General features: G+C 38.6%; 2 protein-coding genes across 5 annotated transcripts in view; one reads left to right on the forward strand and one right to left on the reverse strand.

The window, feature by feature from the left end:
• Positions 1–9,698, forward strand: part of LOC133992905 (PTB domain-containing engulfment adapter protein 1) — an 83,280-nt gene extending 73,582 nt beyond the window's left edge. For 3 of the 4 annotated variants that reach the window (XM_062431697.1, XM_062431698.1, XM_062431699.1), the window contains 7 exons: positions 2,694–2,792; positions 2,956–3,093; positions 3,294–3,410; positions 4,557–4,643; positions 5,781–5,910; positions 6,099–6,193; positions 8,831–9,698. In XM_062431697.1, coding sequence (XP_062287681.1) covers positions 2,694–2,792; positions 2,956–3,093; positions 3,294–3,410; positions 4,557–4,643; positions 5,781–5,910; positions 6,099–6,193; positions 8,831–8,902 — 738 coding nt within the window. In that variant the 3' untranslated portion in view covers positions 8,903–9,698. Of the gene's footprint in view, positions 1–2,693; positions 2,793–2,955; positions 3,094–3,293; positions 3,411–4,556; positions 4,644–5,368; positions 5,600–5,780; positions 5,911–6,098; positions 6,194–8,830 lie in introns of all 4 variants that reach the window. The other variant, XM_062431700.1, reaches the window with a different exon arrangement.
• Positions 9,699–10,600: 902 nt separating this feature from the next.
• Positions 10,601–18,443, reverse strand: part of LOC133992930 (collagen alpha-2(V) chain-like) — a 42,307-nt gene continuing 34,464 nt past the window's right edge. The window contains exons 39-54 of the mRNA XM_062431729.1: positions 18,300–18,407; positions 18,049–18,102; positions 17,797–17,850; positions 16,973–17,134; positions 16,398–16,505; positions 16,069–16,176; positions 15,920–15,973; positions 15,729–15,836; positions 15,362–15,415; positions 15,100–15,207; positions 14,628–14,681; positions 14,367–14,474; positions 13,776–14,085; positions 13,187–13,368; positions 12,646–12,888; positions 10,601–11,599 (exon numbers count right to left, since the gene is read on the reverse strand). Of these exons, the coding sequence (XP_062287713.1) occupies positions 11,453–11,599; positions 12,646–12,888; positions 13,187–13,368; positions 13,776–14,085; positions 14,367–14,474; positions 14,628–14,681; positions 15,100–15,207; positions 15,362–15,415; positions 15,729–15,836; positions 15,920–15,973; positions 16,069–16,176; positions 16,398–16,505; positions 16,973–17,134; positions 17,797–17,850; positions 18,049–18,102; positions 18,300–18,407 (1,962 nt within the window). The 3' untranslated portion in view covers positions 10,601–11,452. The remainder of the gene's footprint in view (positions 11,600–12,645; positions 12,889–13,186; positions 13,369–13,775; positions 14,086–14,366; positions 14,475–14,627; positions 14,682–15,099; positions 15,208–15,361; positions 15,416–15,728; positions 15,837–15,919; positions 15,974–16,068; positions 16,177–16,397; positions 16,506–16,972; positions 17,135–17,796; positions 17,851–18,048; positions 18,103–18,299; positions 18,408–18,443) is intronic.

Here is an 18,443-nt window from a genome sequence, read left to right on the forward strand (position 1 = left end):
TTTGCATATTAATTGGGATATAAATTACAATTTAAATGTAAACACCACTTATGTAAACACTGGCGCCACAGAAATATTTGTAAATGAATGCATTACATTACAATAAAGCTGCTTTATCTCACACTCAGCGACCACTTCATTAGGAACACCTGTGCAGTGGAATGTAATCCAATTCAATAGCTCTGCCATAAATACTACATTTATGAAGCTTATATATTTGTTTGTTTTTTCATTGTCAGAAAGGTGATAATTCTACTCTGTATTTCTTTATTGAGGTTGTAGTGCATTATATTGAAAAGTGTTCCTATTATTTGGCCCCCTCATGTACGTTAGTGGGGTTGACAAAATATTAAGAACACAATTCAATATAATGCACTCCAGTACACCACCACCACCCGCTATGAACTCAATAATAAACATAGAGTAGAGTTATCATCGTTCTGACAATGCCAAAAAAACTGAAAATATATACACCTCGTAAAAGTAGAATTTATGGCAGAGCTGTTGTATTGGATTACATTCGATTGTACAGGTGTACCTAATAAAGTGGAAAGTGAGGATATATCAAGAATCGTTTCGTGTTACATGAAAGGTCTAACTTGTACTGACTAACCCTCAGAGAATGACCAACTCTGCAGTTCCTCTCTGCTCCATGGGGCTTTTTTTACTCTCTTGTAGGTCGTTGTTTTGCCTTTTGGCTTCACAAATTCCATTTTCATCTGCCTTGTTTCGTTTCCAGAGGTTCAGATAAACCCACTGTACACAACCTGTCCTGCACCAAAGGCAGACAGACAGGGTTAGCGACAAGCTGGTAAAACATTTGCTAGATATTTCTGTGAGAAATATCTGGCAGAGCTAAAAGGAGAAAGAGTATTAGACGTTGACAGGTGGTCAGTAACCCGATTGAATACTAATATATCCACAATTGAATACTAATGTTGCTCTGCACCTGTGTGACGAGTAAATGGGCAACTCTTAGCTATAACAGTAACTAATGTTATCCTGACTGTTAGTATAAGAATATAGTTAGAATGGGTTGAGCTAGACATACAGTGTGTTTTAGTTTGACCCCAGAGACAAGGGGTCAAGTCCTATTACATCATCACAAATCAACATTGGTTTTCTTTAATTGATACATATTTATCTCTGTATCTTAGTAGTAGCTTTAGTTGCTATATGTCAGGGCTGGCATCAGCATCTGCTTAATGGGGGATTTTTGGAAAGCACTGATAAACACACTTATTTGTTATTTAGGGTTTTGGTTTTCTGATGTGTGGCCCAGTTTCAGTAAACATTCCCACTGAACGGCTCTTAATCTGAGGACGCCGCAACATCAGTGAAATGTACCCAAGCTAGCAGTGCTAGCCTTGGGAACAGCCGCAACAGCTTCCTGGTAATGTGGCTCTGCTCGCTGCCTGCTGGCCTCTCCTCTGTCTTCTCCTGCCAAGAGCTGAATCTGTGAGGCCACTTGTAGGGGAGGCTTGTTTTCCCAAACCAGTACCTCCATTGTTATATTACATTTGATCTTGAAAGTCTGTTTGGGGAGCATGGCTCCATAGTTACACTCCCAGATACACTGGCAGCCAGGACAGGCTTAGTTATCTTTACAAAGATGGAGTGAAGTGAAAATTCAAACAAAGTGTTGCCCCCTTCAGGGACATGTGTTCATGCTTTGGGTGAAATACTGTACTGTCTTATCAGTCAGAGAGATAAATATCAAAATGTGAGAGGCTGTAAAAAATACTGCAGTTTCACAAATGCACACACACTCTCTTTGTCATCACATGCTTTCAAGTTGGTAAGTCAAATCAGGCAAAAGTTGAAGCATCATATTCACTTTACATGTAGTCATTGTTATACATGCAAGTGTCCTTACATCGAATGATAGCGTATCTCCTCAGCTGACAGGGACTCCCCCTTTTAACAGGCATTTTCAGTATTGACCTAAACTCACTGCCAAATCATTTTAGTATTTATGTCAGTTGGCACGGTAACTGTAACTGTAAAAGACTTAAATTTGGTTTTGGCAGTGCTTGAAAGAGTGACCCATCATATGGATCACAGATTTCCTCTGCTATTCATTTTCTGTAAAACACTTAACCTTATATGTTTCTAAACAAATTATCACTGGGTTGTTTACCACTTCTCTTCACATTATTGTAGTCATTGTTTCTTCAACTTATGCAACATGAAAGCTGCAATTTTCTATGATGACAATTGATCCAAAAGCAGTAATGTGAAAAGGGTTGCTTGTGTTGATGAACCCAGTACTGTCACCTGTCTCTACTGTCATAGCATCTTTTAGTTCAATGTTTTAGTTTTATGGCAACTTTACAGTTTTGATTCCTAACATTTTTTATCAGCAATCATTCCTCACTGTAGCAAACAGCTGTTTCCCATTTCACTGTAAGCTACATGCCCAACATCACATAGCAGAGAGACACGTTTGGAGATTAGTTGGTGAACATAACGGAGCCTTCAGCAGCTGAAGAGCCAAATATTTCCTTCTTGAGCTGGTGGAGACCAAAAACCGAGCTAAAAGGAATGTGAATATTGATAGAAATGACTAAATAAATGCTTATGTTGTTTAATTTTTTCTGGATATGATGAAAGGTCATTTTTAAACAGATGTTATTGTATTATTGCATGTGGGCATTGATTGGGTGGACTAACCTAATTTCTCCAATTGGCAGTTTCAGAGGCATATCAAGAAGTCAGAGGGGCAAAAGACCCCTAAAGTGGAATTGCAGATTTCCATTTATGGTGTGAAGATACTTGATCCCAAGACAAAAGTGAGTCCATACAGTATATTTAACATGTGGATTTTTCAACGTTTCACTCGTAATGTTGATGCCTGAAGGTCTATTGAGAATAATACACACTGTGTAGATGAAGAGGGGGTTGAACGTATTTGTACATTTGATAAATAATAAATGCATTGTGTTTGTTTTGCAGGATGTGCTGCATAACTGTCAGTTACACAGAATATCCTTCTGTGCAGATGACAAAACTGATAAAAGGATATTCACTTTTATCTGCAAAGACTCTGAGTCCAACAAACACCTCTGCTATGTGTTTGACAGTGAAAAGTGTGTAAGTGCCCTCTGCTTTGATAGTTGCTGTGTCAACATATTTGACTCAAACAAGCTTTGTTCGCCTTCACTTTCACTTGCTGTTGACATCTTTACATCTTTTCATTTCAACATTCAATGGCGGCAATATCTGTTAGATAATAGCTGCTGTGACATTTAGGTAAATATCATAGGCAAGTCTTTATTTCTCTCATGTTGCAGGCAGAAGAGATCACTCTAACCATCGGACAGGCCTTCGACTTGGCCTATAAGAAGTTCCTGGAGTCTGGAGGCAAAGACGTGGAAACAAGGAAACAGATTGGCACCCTACAGAAAAGAGTACATCACATCTCGTTGATTCAGCTTGTTTGCTCTCACACAGTTTCATTTACTTTGAAAACTTGTACCATCATGCTGACATGTTGACATTTTTATTAATTAATGCAGAGCCTGTTTCTATTGATTGTTTTAAATCATCCAGTGTGGACAATTAAGCCGTGTTGATGAAAAATGTCAGTAATTAATATTAATGACAGTAAGCTCTGTTGTTACAAACCTAATCTTATAATTGAATTATTATACACCCTGCTAAATGTGTGTAGCCATCCCCAATGGGTTTGTTTAAATAGAGAATTAAATGAATATTTAGATTTGCTTTGCTTTCTAAAACAGTAGCTGAAAAGACTATTTCTATTTTTTGTTTAGCTACTGGGAAAGAGCTTTAAAAAAACACATTTTCCACATAAACACTATGAAACTTAAACTTAAACATTTTGTTTAATTATAAATGACCAAAAACTTTAGATTGATAATAAAAGGTAAAATCATTACATATTTAAACATCAAATACCTTTCTTGCCCTTGTAAATTTAAGTTTGATGAAATGATCCCAACTCCTGGTCCACCTATCATCTTGCACTTTGCTCTGTTGTCATGGAGACAGATCTTCTGACATGTAAACTCAACAGGTGTTATGAACAGTCATGATCAAACTAGATATTTAAAGTTTTATAGGAAAGATTTGGTTGATCTGATGATAGATAAATATAGCATAAGATGATATAAATGTGTTTAATGTCACAATATATCTTTAATATTTCTGGATTTTTGGATCAATGTGAAGAAGTACCTTATTTTTCTTATTTATATGATCCTATCAAAAGCATTACAGTCTGCGATTTTATCAACACTATAAACTTTTATATAGAATGAAGCTCCAAATGTGATTTCCTTAAAGCATGTAAAAAGCCACTGGATTATCTGAGAAAGGCAATGAGTCAAAGTGTAGGCCTGTTTTTATTAGCTGATGATAAATGACATTTTGGAAACAGGACAGCGACTATACACAATATACTTTATCATAAAAAAATGTTAACCATTCCTGTCTTTTTATGAAGATTGTGTCAGTATGAGACACCATACTGTTGTTAATCTATACTGACTGTTTGTATTTTAGTCACTGAGCTGATTTTATTTTTTAAGCAGATTCAAGAACTGGAAACAGAAAACTCTGAGCTGAAGCAACAACTTCAAGACCTTGAAGAACAGCTGATGATAGCTCACGTGCCACCAGTAAGGACAAACCACACCGATACACACTCCTTCAGTTAAGAGACTCAACACAGTTTAGATGCTACATATTAAAGCGAGCCTGTGTAACCTTTTTCCAAAATGCAGCAACTGTAGTATTAAGTGATATTTAAGGTATTGTGTTATTTGCTAAAATGTAAGGTAACACTAACATGAGTAGAGAAGAGGGATACAACTGATACAGTATGTGACACAGCAATATCTACTGATGCATTTCACTGCTTATGGATTCAACTTTTCATTTCATTAAAAACTGGATAATTTATTATTTCAAAAGTCACACAGTGTAGTTTGGATTTAATGACAAAGCCTGCAGACAAACAGTTTAACAATGTAATTTAACTTAAATTTAATTAAAATAATGTAGGTAATGTAAGTAGACAAGCACAACTTTTTGATTCAAAAGTTTTTTCAGCATATTTCAGGACAGCTGGGTTCACTGATGTGTATTGTGTGAGATTAAAGTCAGGTTTTGAATGGCTAAGTCTACCTGCAGGGAGGAAGTGGGAGTCTAAGCCATGTTTGAAGCAAAGCAATTACACACCTGATTGGTCTAATGAGGATTGTGATACATTCACCGTCTAATTGGGGCAAATGCCAGTATTTGTGCCAGCCTGCGAATGCAATTACCCGCACCTCTCCATCTAACATGATACTGAATAATGTTGTTCCTCTCTGGTCATTTTCTGTCTGCGATCTTTTCTCAGCAGCTGCACATTAACGCAGCTAATGAAGCGTATATGCTGCAGAGGCCCTCCTCTCTCTTCTGGTGTCACAGCATAACGTCGCTTTCCTGTCTGGAGATCTCTTCTGTCACGCTCACACCTATGAGCTCGCCGGAGTCCAACCTGTCCTCCGGCCTACTAACTCCTCCGCCTGCCAAACCTGCTCTTCTTCCTCCTAAGCCGACCGAGGGATGCAGCATCCCGCGGCCTCGCGTAAACACTCTACGCTTCTCTTTGTTTCTGCTCTGTCACTGTCCCTGTAGCTTTATTATCTCCCGCCTTTGTTCTTCTTTTGTCTTGTGCTGTTTTTCTCTTGCTTCTGTGTGGAGTTTGTGCATGGGCAAGCACACAGAACTCCTGACCTTGCCTTAACCATCTCTACCACTTAATACAGGCAGGAAGCATCTCCATGAAACTACAGTCTACAGATGTTTTTGACATGGTTCCCTTCTCACCTGTGACACCGCTGATGCCCAGCAACGGCTGCCCACCTCCACCACCAACCACATTGCCACCAGATATAAGTGAGTACTTGCTTCATCACATTCTGATTATATATTTATGTATGATACAAGTGATAGGATAGTTGCAGCAATGTGTAAAATAAAGGTTTAGAGTTCAGGTTTTAGTTTGAATTGAGTTATTGTGGCTGTTCAGACCGTTCTTGTTTTTCTCTGTCAGTGTAATGTTAATCTGCTGTCCGTGGTCGTAGGGAAAGACCTGTTTGGTGCTGAGCCATTTGATCCATTCACCTGTGGGGCAGCTGACTTCCCTCCAGATATTCAGTCAAAGCTGGATGAGATGCAGGTGAGCGTCTGCCTGCGTCTGATTCCTCCACACAGATCTTTTTGTTGTTTATCTTTTTTACTAAGAGCTGCAGGGAGGCTGGTTGAACTGTGAAACACAGGCCTCCTGTCTGTCTTATTATCAGCATCAGCACTTTGAAGATAAAAACATTTCTCTCTCTTATACAAACAAAGGTTTTTTTGCTTCCTTCATGATGCCTCAGACAAGCCTAACAATGAACAAGCCTAACAATGAACAGCTGTATAGCTACAGTTATACAGCTGTGGGCATCGCTGCAGTTTAATGTCAGTACAGTTTGTCCTTAATTGCCTTCTCATGAACCCTATGAAAACCCCAGATCTCTTTTTATGAAAATAAATGTTAGAATAGATTGTGTTTGTGCCGTAGAGCGGCAAAACTATCGGATGTGAGGGACTACCTAATTCTGTATTCCTGTTCAGACTCTTTTGAAAAAGGCTGAGCACAGTCGATAAATGAGATCCTCACTTGACTCAGCGGTGAATGAGATTAATTTCTTCATTTAGATTTATCAGGCATGCATTTAGAACTGCATTCATAAAAACACCCAGTTGCATTGTTTATGTTCTCTTCTTGCATTCCAATGAAGAGACTAGAAGTTAAAATATTCTCAGCGTTCTATACTGCAGTTCTTATACGAGAAGTTGTAATTATATTTGTGAAACCAGAACAAAATGAAAAGAAAAACTGTCAGCTATTACTGTCAAAGGTTTATTTATGTTGTTGCTTACCAGAAGCAACTGTAACTCTGCTGTCTGGAAGAACAAACAGAAGGTCAAACAACAAGGTTTCAGTGGGAGCTCGGACGATGTTTTAACTTTACTTACTTTAAAACTTTACTTGTTTGAGTTAAAGGTGAATGAAACTTTAAAGTTCATGTTTTTCATGGTTAAAGGACGGGTTCAGTCCGTCTTAAAACAACAGTCAGGTCTCCAAATGAACATTGAAACCTGTTTTTCTTGCTGTAATGATTCCTCCTGTTCATACTGACCATTAGAAAATCCCTTCATAATGAACTTACAATGTAAGAGATGGAGGACTAAATCCACAGTCCTCCTTCTGTGCAAATTTAAAAGTTGATCTGAAGCTAATATGAAGCTCCAGCCGTCCAAATGAGTCAAATCAAGTAGAAATCTTTCAAATGACACTCTTTTTAGTGCCAAAGTCTTTTTGTTACTATACTTCCACAACAGCTCAACAGGGAAACACAAAGATGGAATTTGATGCTAAAAAGACTGTAAATGGGTCAGATATCACTTGATATGATTAACTCAGACTGATGAAGCTGAATAGAAGCTTCACATCTACTTTTAAATGACTGTGTGGACACATTGTGTATTTTGGCCTCCATCACTTTACATTGAAAACACATTTGAAAGAGATCTTTTAACAGTCAGTCCGAACAGGAGGAATGATTACAAAGAGAAAAAAACCTATTTCACTGTTCACATCAACACCTGACTGTTGTTTTAAGTCAGACTTGAAATATTGTGAACCTGCCCTTAAATTGGTTCCAGTAGATTAGTGAAGCAGGACAGTTTTTCTTCTCCTGAAAGACAGCGTAAAATAAAACAAAGTTAGAGAGCCGCTGTTGCAGCTTAGCATTGGCATACAGTCAGACAATTATTACAAATGCTATTAAAGTCAGATCAATACAATCAGTCATTCATGTGGGTCTGTGTAAAGCATGAAATTGCAAAGTGCTGAGGTACAGCATGATTACAAAACAATGACTTCTGGAGCTGAAATGCAGTTTGCCGCTGAGCCCTCCAACCCACACGTTTGTGTCTCTGTTTGCAAAATAACTGATAAACAATAACCAGTAGGAGGCAGTGTTGCATTGACACACTCTCTGTAGTCAAACATTTCCTTTAACTTATTCCTCTTCTTAATTATTAACAACTGAATTCATCTCTTATGCTTTTCACTTGTAGCGGCAGAGATGGTTTGTACTCTTTGCTTCGTGCTGTTGTGTTTTTGTCTTGCATGCTCTAAAGGCTGCTGCATGCGCTCATAGCTCCAACATCCACCAGTGTCACGTAAACCAGCTTCTTCCATCTCCTGTGAGATGTTATCATCCTTTGAACTGGACACGTTGCATTTGTTATTTCAGCTCTTGTTCTTTAGTTGAAGAGCTTATTTCATTTCTTTTATGAGCAATAACAGGCTACAAATGTGAGCAAATACTTCTCGTGGTATTCTATCAAGAATGCTTTTTACTATTGGGACCGTAATCAAATCAATAACTCATATAAAAGAACAAATTAAAACAGCTGCAAGTGCAATTTTTTTTTTTACCACATATGTTTTTGCCATTTGCCAAATCAAAAATGGCGTGTTTCCCTATCGAGATGCATGCCTCGTTGTTCCTGCTTGAGTTTAGGATCTTGGATAGAATAACCAAGCATGACGGTGCAGTAGTGTTGTAATCTGTGTTTTGTTTAGTATTTCATTCTTTTTTGCCCTCAGATGTTTATAGATTGTTTTCCCATTGGCTCTCATCTAAACATTATTCAAACGTTCTGTTTATCAAGTAAATCGGGGTCTGTAATCTAACAGAAACCATGTTGGCTTGCGTGGCTACTGAAGGTAACAGCTGTTGTCTCTCTTGTCTTTCAGGAGGGGTTCAAAATGGGACTAACCTTAGAGGGCGCCGTCTTCTCTCTGGATCCACTAGACAGCCGCTGCTGATGCCAAGAAGATGCTCTTTGTCGCGTACTTTTAACTCGTTTGTATGAAGAAGTGCCAAAATCCACTCCACAGTTGAGTCGAGATGTCACAGTTTTCATCTTGAGGTTTATATGCATTTGCATTTAGATTGGTTTTTCGATATTTCAAGGTAAACTCAGATCCATTATAGAAAAGAACTATTTTTGTAAAAAAGAGGAAAAAAAACTTATGGAAGGAGTAGTTTTGAGTACCTTTGCTTGCACAGGTAATGAGAGATGTAAATAGTTGAAAATGTCCAATGGTACACTCAGTGGCAGAATTTTCATAAGAGACAGTTTGTGTGTATGCACCATTTGACTTCTGTATTAACACATTCCTGTTTGTATGCCAAACACAAGCCGGCCAGAAAATAAATGATATCTGTGTCATTAACATGAACTTACAGCCTGCCCATAACAGCACATATTTTACTCATTACACATTAATTCACACATTATGTTGTTAATTAATCCATTATGACATGTTTTTTTTATTTTGGCTTAGTGATCTTTCTACCTATTGTTTTTTGTTTTAATTTGTTTTTTGCTATTGAATTGTATTTTAAATGTGTTTTTGCATTTCACAAATTTGACTTGCCATCTCAGTATTTACTTGTCATATTTTTACTTTATCATTTAGTCTCCTCTTTTCTTGCACCAGAAGGCACTTTTGTGTGTTAGTGGATGGGGGGGACCTCTTTCATACACAGTACTATTCCATTATTTTACTTTCAGTTGCATTGACTTTGCTGTTACAGTTATTAAAGAAAATGTTACTACAAAAACTTTACTTCTCTCTTTATTATTATGATTTATTAATCATTATTATTATTAGGATTTATGTAGTTTGTAATTTGTTTCAGGAGTTGGCCACTGTGTCTACATCAATCCATGTTCATTTTGTGATATGACATCACGTTTTGTTACCTTTACTACTGATTTGATCTGCTTTTACTACACAATTTTACACCCACTTAAGGCTGAAATTATTCCGTTATGGTATGGACTTTTATCAAGGACCAAATGAATTCATCTCAAACAAGAACAGGCAGAAAGAAGTATTTTCAATGTTTATTTCAAAGGATGAAATTCATCTGCTTCCAGTGTGGAAAGCCTCCTCCTCCTCCTTTCATCTCCTCTTCTCTGCCTCTGGAGCGTTAGCAGGCAGTCATGCCTCACAAAAGTTACAAATCTATAATAAATATACTCAAATAAGAACCAAATGGTCACAATAGAATTACTTGAAGGCACATTCAACAGCTCAAGTTAAAAAAACAACTGAAACTAATTTAAGTACATAAATGCTTTTTTTTGGTTTAATCTACAAAATAGGTTTACAATATGTAAAATTAGATTTTGTGTGCAAAAAGACAAACTGAAAGGAAAATTACCTAGCTATACCTGAATTAATAGAACAGGAGCTTGGGGTATTAACAGGCATTTAGTTTAATTTGTTGCATAGCAAGAGATACAAAGCAAACGCACTCACAGCCACCGTATTCTATAAAAAATTGTATAAAAAGAAGATTTCAAGAGCATATAAGTCCAGGATATTGAAAGGGGGGAACTGACATGCATAAAAATAGAATACTCTGTACTACCTTAACTGTCCGATATTGCAGTTGAAGGACAAAAAAAAAGGAAAAAATGTTACAAATCACCACACACCACTCACACGACACCTCATTCGTCTCTCCATCATTGATAGAAAGATCTTTATTGGCATCCCCAAACCCTGCCCTGTACCGCGTAGCCGGGAGAAGTGCACAAGGTTCACACTACTTACAAAACAGCACCTGTGAACAAAAAAGATTTACATGTAGTGTCATCGTTTCTCAGTTTCGGTGACGAGGTAGCTAACACTGAGGAATCCACAGCCTTGATATTTCTTTAATGTTCTACGTGGTCGGTACAGAGTTTAAAGTAACTTGATACAGACACTTGTTCATCAAAACTGTCTGGAGAAAATACACACGCTGGTGAACGCATCAGCGGCTATATTAATTTCCTCAATAGCACCACAATGTATTTTTTTATATTCAAACATTAAAAATAAAAAAAAAGAATCTATGAGATTAGGGAGTGGTAGGACAAAGCATTGGATGTAGCTTCAGTGGAATGGTTTTGGGGCTATGAAACAGCAGTTATAATTAACATTTTGAAGTTTTCAGATTCATAAATCTTTAGTAACTCTTTGGGATATGTTTTGTAAAATTACAAGTTAGATCTTTGGACCACAGTGAGCTTAAAACGCATGAAGCTTGGAGTCAAACATACACAATAAGACAGAGGAATGATTCAGATTCTTTTTTTTTTTCTTTCTTTTTTTTTTACCAATTGTTTATGTAAATTCCAAAACATTCATCTAACTTACAAATCTTTGATGTCTTGAACTGGGTCGAAAAATGCACAATAAATATCTTGCCACAGGGCCAGAATAGTCCTCAGTACTCGTATGTACAATGTGGCTGATCGCGTCAGCTGTCAGTTCAATAGTCTCAGGATTCTCCTCGATGCATCCCTGCTGACGATTTTACAAGAAGCACACAGGCCCGATATCGATGCCAAACTCTTGATTGGGGCCACCAATGTCCACAGGTGCAATATCCACAATGGGAAGTCTTGCTGTTTTCTGTGTCCTGTACTCAAACACTGTCTTGCCCCAGTTGCCAGTCGCTTGCTGTAAAAGTTAAAACAACAGAAGTTCAGTCAGTAACTTCATTGTTCTCTATAATAAGGAGAGCTACATCTCAATAAAGCAGTGAATTGTATTTTAATGAGTTCGCTCCACACACACACACAGAGGTATAATTGCATTAGACAAATAAATCTCATCTTGGATTTTTTATTGTTTTCACAGCAACCTCAGACCCTTAACATATGTTTTATATTTTCCCTTTAGTCAACAAATCACTTGATTGGACTTTACTAAGTATTGTCTGTCAGGCCAAACTGTGATATCTATTATTCTTCTGTGCCACAGGCCTCCATTGTTCTTCAACATAATTATGACAAACAACAAACGTAGTTGTTTTTTTTAACTTATTCCCACATGCATCTTCCTGCTGCCAAAAGGCTCACTAATACACTGAATTATGTGAATTATCAGCAGCTATTTACACACCCAGCAGACACGGAGCAACATTAGCATTCATTTGGAGTTGTGTTTCTGGCCACCTGCCAACTGTAAGTCCAATATTCACTCTCGCTTTAGCTCTTGTTTTAGTCTCCTGAGGAAAAATGTCGAAGCTGCTAAATGGCGGTGCAACAGTAAGTTCCCCAGGTAGTCGCAACCTTTGTCTGCTGTGTGGTGATGGACAGAAAAAGAATAATCAGAGACTTTTAGACTGAGTGATGTGAGTGTAAAGCTACACCTTTCACATACACAGTCATTTGACCTATCACTCATATAAAACTATTGATTGACGCAGCTTTAAGATGAGTTAAAATATTACTCAAAGGTTTCAGATGATGACTGAACCTCTTTTAAATAAAAAGGAAAACTTTCTGCTTGTTAGCCATTTTTAAAGTTTGTGTAGGAATGAATTATTTTGGGGTTCTACAGACAGAAGCAGGATCACACAATGAGAAAGTTTTGAGAGACAGAAACACTTTGGTTTCAGACTTTTTCATGGGATTTGTTGACAGAAAATATAGAGCATATATAAGGCCTTTCCTTGTCCTTTGATACACTTTATAAATATGTGAAGAGATGTGAGAACTTACTGTGCAGGAGTCCTCCAACACTGTGTATCTGAACCGGTTGTTTCCCTCTGCTTTGAGCTCCAGGTCGTTGGAACCTTTGAGGAGCACGGCCTTCTTCAAGTTGCCGTTCTTATCGTCCTTGTAGCCCACAGAGTTCTTGCAGTGGTAGGTAATGGTCTGGGACGCCTCTTTGGAGAGTAGGCGGATGAATGTCATCTGGACCGTGATGGAGTTTGCCGCCTGCTCTTTGTTGCCATAAGAGAACTAGAGACACAAATACAGCTATTTAATACAGGGCCTAACCGGATCAGCCAAATCATTAGGAATTAATAATGCACTACTAATAGTAGTTAGTTCTTTCCCCAAATTTGAGTTGTGCTGATATATAATGCACTTTTTGAGCACAACTTTCTCGCTCAGTCTTGTTCAGTTCAGTTGTAATAACGTTTCAATTACCAATTACTGTTACTACTTTACTGAGTACTGAGTTACTACCTTACTGTAACTTTGCCGTACACAGCCCTGCATTTCTCTTTCCCATCACTGTAATCTAACCACTCACATGTGTTCCACGGTTGATGTCAGCGCCGAACCACACAGGTTTGTTCCTGGACGAGCTCCACCACACTTTACGAGGTATGCTGGAGGGGTTGGCAGTGATGCAGGTCTCTCCGGTGTCCATGTTGCAGTGCACTTTGATGGCATCCTCAGCACTACCTTGGTTTGGATCCACCCAGAATTCACCTACATAACAAAATGATCGGGAGGAATGTGAAAATAAATCAGAGATATTACCTGCAGGCCATGTTAGTTCACAGTTCAGAGACATCATGGCCTCAATATATTTCTAGATTTATCATCTGAGAGATTACTGGGGAAATGAAATGGAAAAATAAAAGCTGAGATAAGACCATAATAAAGTAGAAGACCAAGATAGAGAAGAAGAATGTGATTTAAATTCATACAGCACAACACAGTCTCTCCTAAGTTGTGCATTGAAGCTCTGTTCAGCACATTTAAAGAGTAGAAAACAAGTTTGCTTAAATGTTCAATATTTTATTCTAGCAAAACTAACGAAGCAACAATTCATTTAAACTTGGGAATTGACACAGTTTTACTGAATAACAAGTCAAGTCTCCCCAAACACTCACCACTCTTCTTCATGGGGTAGCATCTCTTCAGGTCGTCACAGGTCCTGGCAGGATGTTTCTTGCTGCCATCTGGGCTCTTCATGCTGTCGATCTGGCTGGTGAGGGCCTTCAGGGTGGCCTGAACGCTGGGGTCGACTGGCATTATGGTGGAGGAGTTGCTGTTGGGCATAGCCTCGTCCTCGCTGAACTCTGGAGGTGGAGGAGGGCCGAAGTCGTAATCATGAGGGCCTCCAAACATGTCATCCATAGCCGCAATGGGAGGTCCTGGTGGACCTGGAGGGCCTGGGGGTCCAGACTCTCCTGGTGGGCCCTGTTGATTTCGGGATAGAAACAATTTTTATTGTGTTTCACTTGAGTTTTTGCGTTGTTTTTTTGTGTTTTCAGGAATACAATAATGAGACACCAAAACAATCTTGTGGGCCTTAAACATCTGTTTAAAAGATGTTCAATGATTTAATGACTGTTTTTGACAGCTGTTTCTAACTCACACAAAATCTTACTGCCTCTTTTTTTGCATTAAATGTGTTACAATCTTTTATTAGTTCAGCAAAAGGAAGAACTTCCTCACTACACTGTATAATGAGATAGTACCTCTGGTCCAATTTCTCCACTGAGTCCACGAGTTCCAGGTGGTCCCATCGGCCCTGTCTGTCCAGTGTATCCTTCCTTTCCAGAAGGCCCGACAGGCCCAGGTGGTCCCTGAATCACATTTCAATAAAGACTGTTAGTTTAATTCCAAATTGAATGGTGGCATGAAATTGAAGCACATAATAAAAATGCTAATGTGTTTGCAACAGATGACATTCAGAAAACAGTTTTTCCTCCTGAAACAAATGTAGATGTTGCATTTACCCTTGGGCCACTTGGTCCGAGGATTCCTGAAGCTCCCTGCTCACCTGTTGTACCCTAGAAGCAATATTAATTATTAATATATAAGCATATTTGCAGAAAAATATAAACTGTCACTTTACATGTAACTTCATACTACAACAGTATAAACATATTTCTCCTCATTAGGCTGTTCCTAATGGTTGAAAATATGTGTGAAACCACAGATTCTATGTGACAGTTGTGTGAGATCAAAAGAGTTAAAGGATCCAGAAATCATTAAGAGTTAAGTGACTGCATTTCAACTTTTGATAATTTCATTACTACCGTTTATAAATACAGTTGGCACAAGTGCACCTGAACAATGGCAAAAAATAAAAAATAAAAAACCTAACTGCATCTACACCATGTGTGTTAGGAAAGATTTTGAGATAAATCAGAAGAAGAGATGACTCAGCATGCTCTGATCAGATTATTGAGCATCACTCAGACTTACTGGAGGCCCTGGAAGACCCTGCAAACCAGTGAAGCCTCGGTGTCCCTTCTGCCCTCTCTCTCCGTGATCACCCAAGTCACCCTTATCTCCTCTTGGTCCTTGGGGTCCCTGAAATACACACATTTCATGTGTTTATTGTTGTATTAAAATGGGTAAGATTGCTTTTATTGTACCATTAGACAAATAATCTGCAAAGCATTCAGTGTATGTCGGCTCTTAGCATTATAACATAAACTCAAGATGTTCACAGTTGGAGACTCACCACTAATCCTCTCTTTCCAGCTGAGCCGGGAGGACCAACAGGTCCTCTTGAGCCCTGCAAATGAACAGAGTTGTGAGAAAGCCCTGAGGGAACACAGACCTCTGCCAACACTGAAGAACTCTCCAACTACTGTACTTGTTATACAAAACACATCATTCCTATCACTTCGTATTAAATTCATTCACGCTTCGACATGCCCTCAGGATTTTAATCGCCTCTGCTCCAAGAATGTAATCATCTGTTTGTTAGTAAATGTGTGAATCTCTTAACACGTTCTTGTATTGCGCTGACAGGCAGACAGATAAACTGACAGAACAGACTCTTCTGGGCATAGCAGTCAGAAAAAGAAAGTGAAAAATCTACTTACAGCATCTCCTCTCCTTCCAGCACCACCTGATGCACCCACAGGACCTGGAGGGCCTGGAAGTCCCTGAGAGCCAGCCAAACCCTCTGGGCCATGATCTCCTCTGTCTCCCTGGAAAAGTATCATTTGTCAGTAACATAACATAACATACAAAGCAAAACATAGGTCATTGTTTCAGTCTCTTTGTCTTTTACCCTTTGTCCAAGAACACCATCTTTGCCTGGTGGGCCATCTGATCCAGCAGGACCCTGAGAAAAAAACAAAAAACGTCAAGACATCTGTAGACATTAGAGATGCCAATGGGGTGATGTAGAACCACAACCAAATGAAAATGTATACTTACATCAGGACCAGGATCTCCACGAGGTCCATTAGCACCGGGAACACCAACAAGACCAGGGGGGCCTTTATCTCCAGCTGATCCTATGGATCCCTGTTTTCCCGGTGGACCCTAAAAAAAGAAAACAGGCAGCTAACAATGCAGCAAAACACACTACCACTACTGTATCACTACCAACCTCATACTGTAGAGGCCCTGACATTAAATATACAAGAGATGGACTGGTGGGGAAGTTACAGGTGAAATATGATTTATGTTTAAGTTGAAAATCAAAAAGTCAATAAAAAAAGTCAGGATTTTTATTAAATATTAAATATATAAGTGATACGCACCGCTGGCCCTGGAAGACCTGGCATCCCGCGCTCTCCTCTCTGACCAGGAAGACCCACGATGCCTCTCTGTCCTGTAGTTCCCGATGGGCCTGGAGGACCATCAGGACCCTAAAGCCAAGATCACCACACAGTATGTAAGAAATACATAGTATTGAGGAAATCCACTTTTAATGTCATTCTTTGAAACCTCTGTGTATCCCAATTTGATAAAAAAACAATTATGTTTTCAGTTTGAGAAGAAACTGTATTTTATGTTTACTTTATAATGATAAACTGGCACTTCAATTAAAAAGTGCTGGTTTCAATTCATAAAATGTTGAAGTTGAATTTAAACACTTTGTCCTTTTGTGATTACAATGTTTAACCTATTGAGACACTTGTGGAGTTTGATTAATTCAAACATAGTTAAACACATGAAATCTTTTACTTAAACCTGAAGTTAATTGCAACCGATGCCAAGTGTTTACACCCCCCGCTAATTTAGATATTTCCTGTCTTGGTGTCAGTCAGTCAGGATTAAACTGGCAACTAGAATGTTATTTCAAAACATAAAAGTAACTGTAACATCAATTTACCGTGGGTCCGTCTTCTCCAGAGTCTCCTTTGTCTCCTAGGCTCCCTGATGGTCCAGCTGGTCCGCGCTCTCCTTGTCTTCCTGGGGATCCATGATCTCCACGGAGTCCTCGAGGACCCTCTTTCCCAGGGAGTCCCAGGGGTCCAGGTTCTCCAACTGGACCCTGTCAGGAATGGTTGTGTTCATAAGATGCAATGTTGCATGAAGTCAAATAGTATTAAGTTCTTTGTATTTTTCAAACAAACTAGTTTGTTCTACACGCTGTCCTCCCATAAAAGCAAACGTGTTTATATGCTTCTGCACAGCTGGCCAATCACTGCGTAAAGTTTGCGTGATAGTGAATTAATTGTCTGTTTTGGAAAATTAAAAATCATCGGATGCAGCCACTCCCATACCACCACCACATGGGAAAGGGGGTTTCAGATGCTATTAGACAACCAGACAATCACTTTGATCCAAAAGACACTGAAGCCTTAAAGTACAAATATTTGTACAAACTGTAGACAGCGGGTGGTTGCATGAATGGTCACAGATGCACAGTTACGGTGCGTTACAGTACTGAAGACTGCTTTTACTTACTGTTAACAGTTATTTAACATTTTACTATAAACACATAGTACATTAACTGAGTAGAGTTCAATAGAGTTAAAGAATTAAAACAGAAGCAGTTATTGTTTATGTTGTCTCCACTGTCTGGATTTCATCTAATTCTGATGTTATGTAATGTTAAGACATTGCTAACTCATGAAAATCGAAGCTCATATGACAAATATTTCCACCAGATATCCTAAATATGTTTTTATTCACACCAGGGAGAGTACTTACAGATGGGCCTGGTGGACCAACTCTTCCTGCAGATCCAGGGAAACCAGTGGGGCCCTGAAAGCAAAAAAATATATATTAAGGCTTTAGATGATGTTTAAAAGTTAGAAAATGCACTATTTGAAAAAGAAATGAGGAGATTAGGTGGTTAATGTTATTTATAAAACATATCATATCCTTTGCTCATGGAGTCATTTTATTTTTTATTTAATGTCACCTAAACATAACACTTATATAATTATGAAATGCTCTTACCGGTGCACCCTGTGTTCCTCTTCCTCCTTTCAGTCCAGCAACACCACTAGGCCCCTACAAAAATAACATGTTATTATAAAATGACTTATCACACAGTATATTTGCAGAAAATCTGTTTTGCAGGAATTCATATACAAAAACTTTCAAACTGGACCAATTAAAAGTCCAAAGCTGCCTGATGACACTGTTTAGAATATTGTGAAAATGTGCCAGAACAACTATTTCATGTAGTTTTTATGTTTGCAACTCACAGGAGGTCCATGAGCACCGGCCAAGCCCTGAGGTCCTGGAGACCCAGCATCTCCTTTCTGGCCTGGTTCTCCAGGCTCTCCCTTAACTCCAGGTTGACCATCAGGACCCTGTAAAATGTAGGTAATAATAAAAAGAATACATCA

The sequence above is a fragment of the Scomber scombrus genome, chromosome 13, assembly GCF_963691925.1.
Source record: "Scomber scombrus chromosome 13, fScoSco1.1, whole genome shotgun sequence".
Classification (NCBI taxonomy): domain Eukaryota; kingdom Metazoa; phylum Chordata; class Actinopteri; order Scombriformes; family Scombridae; genus Scomber; species Scomber scombrus.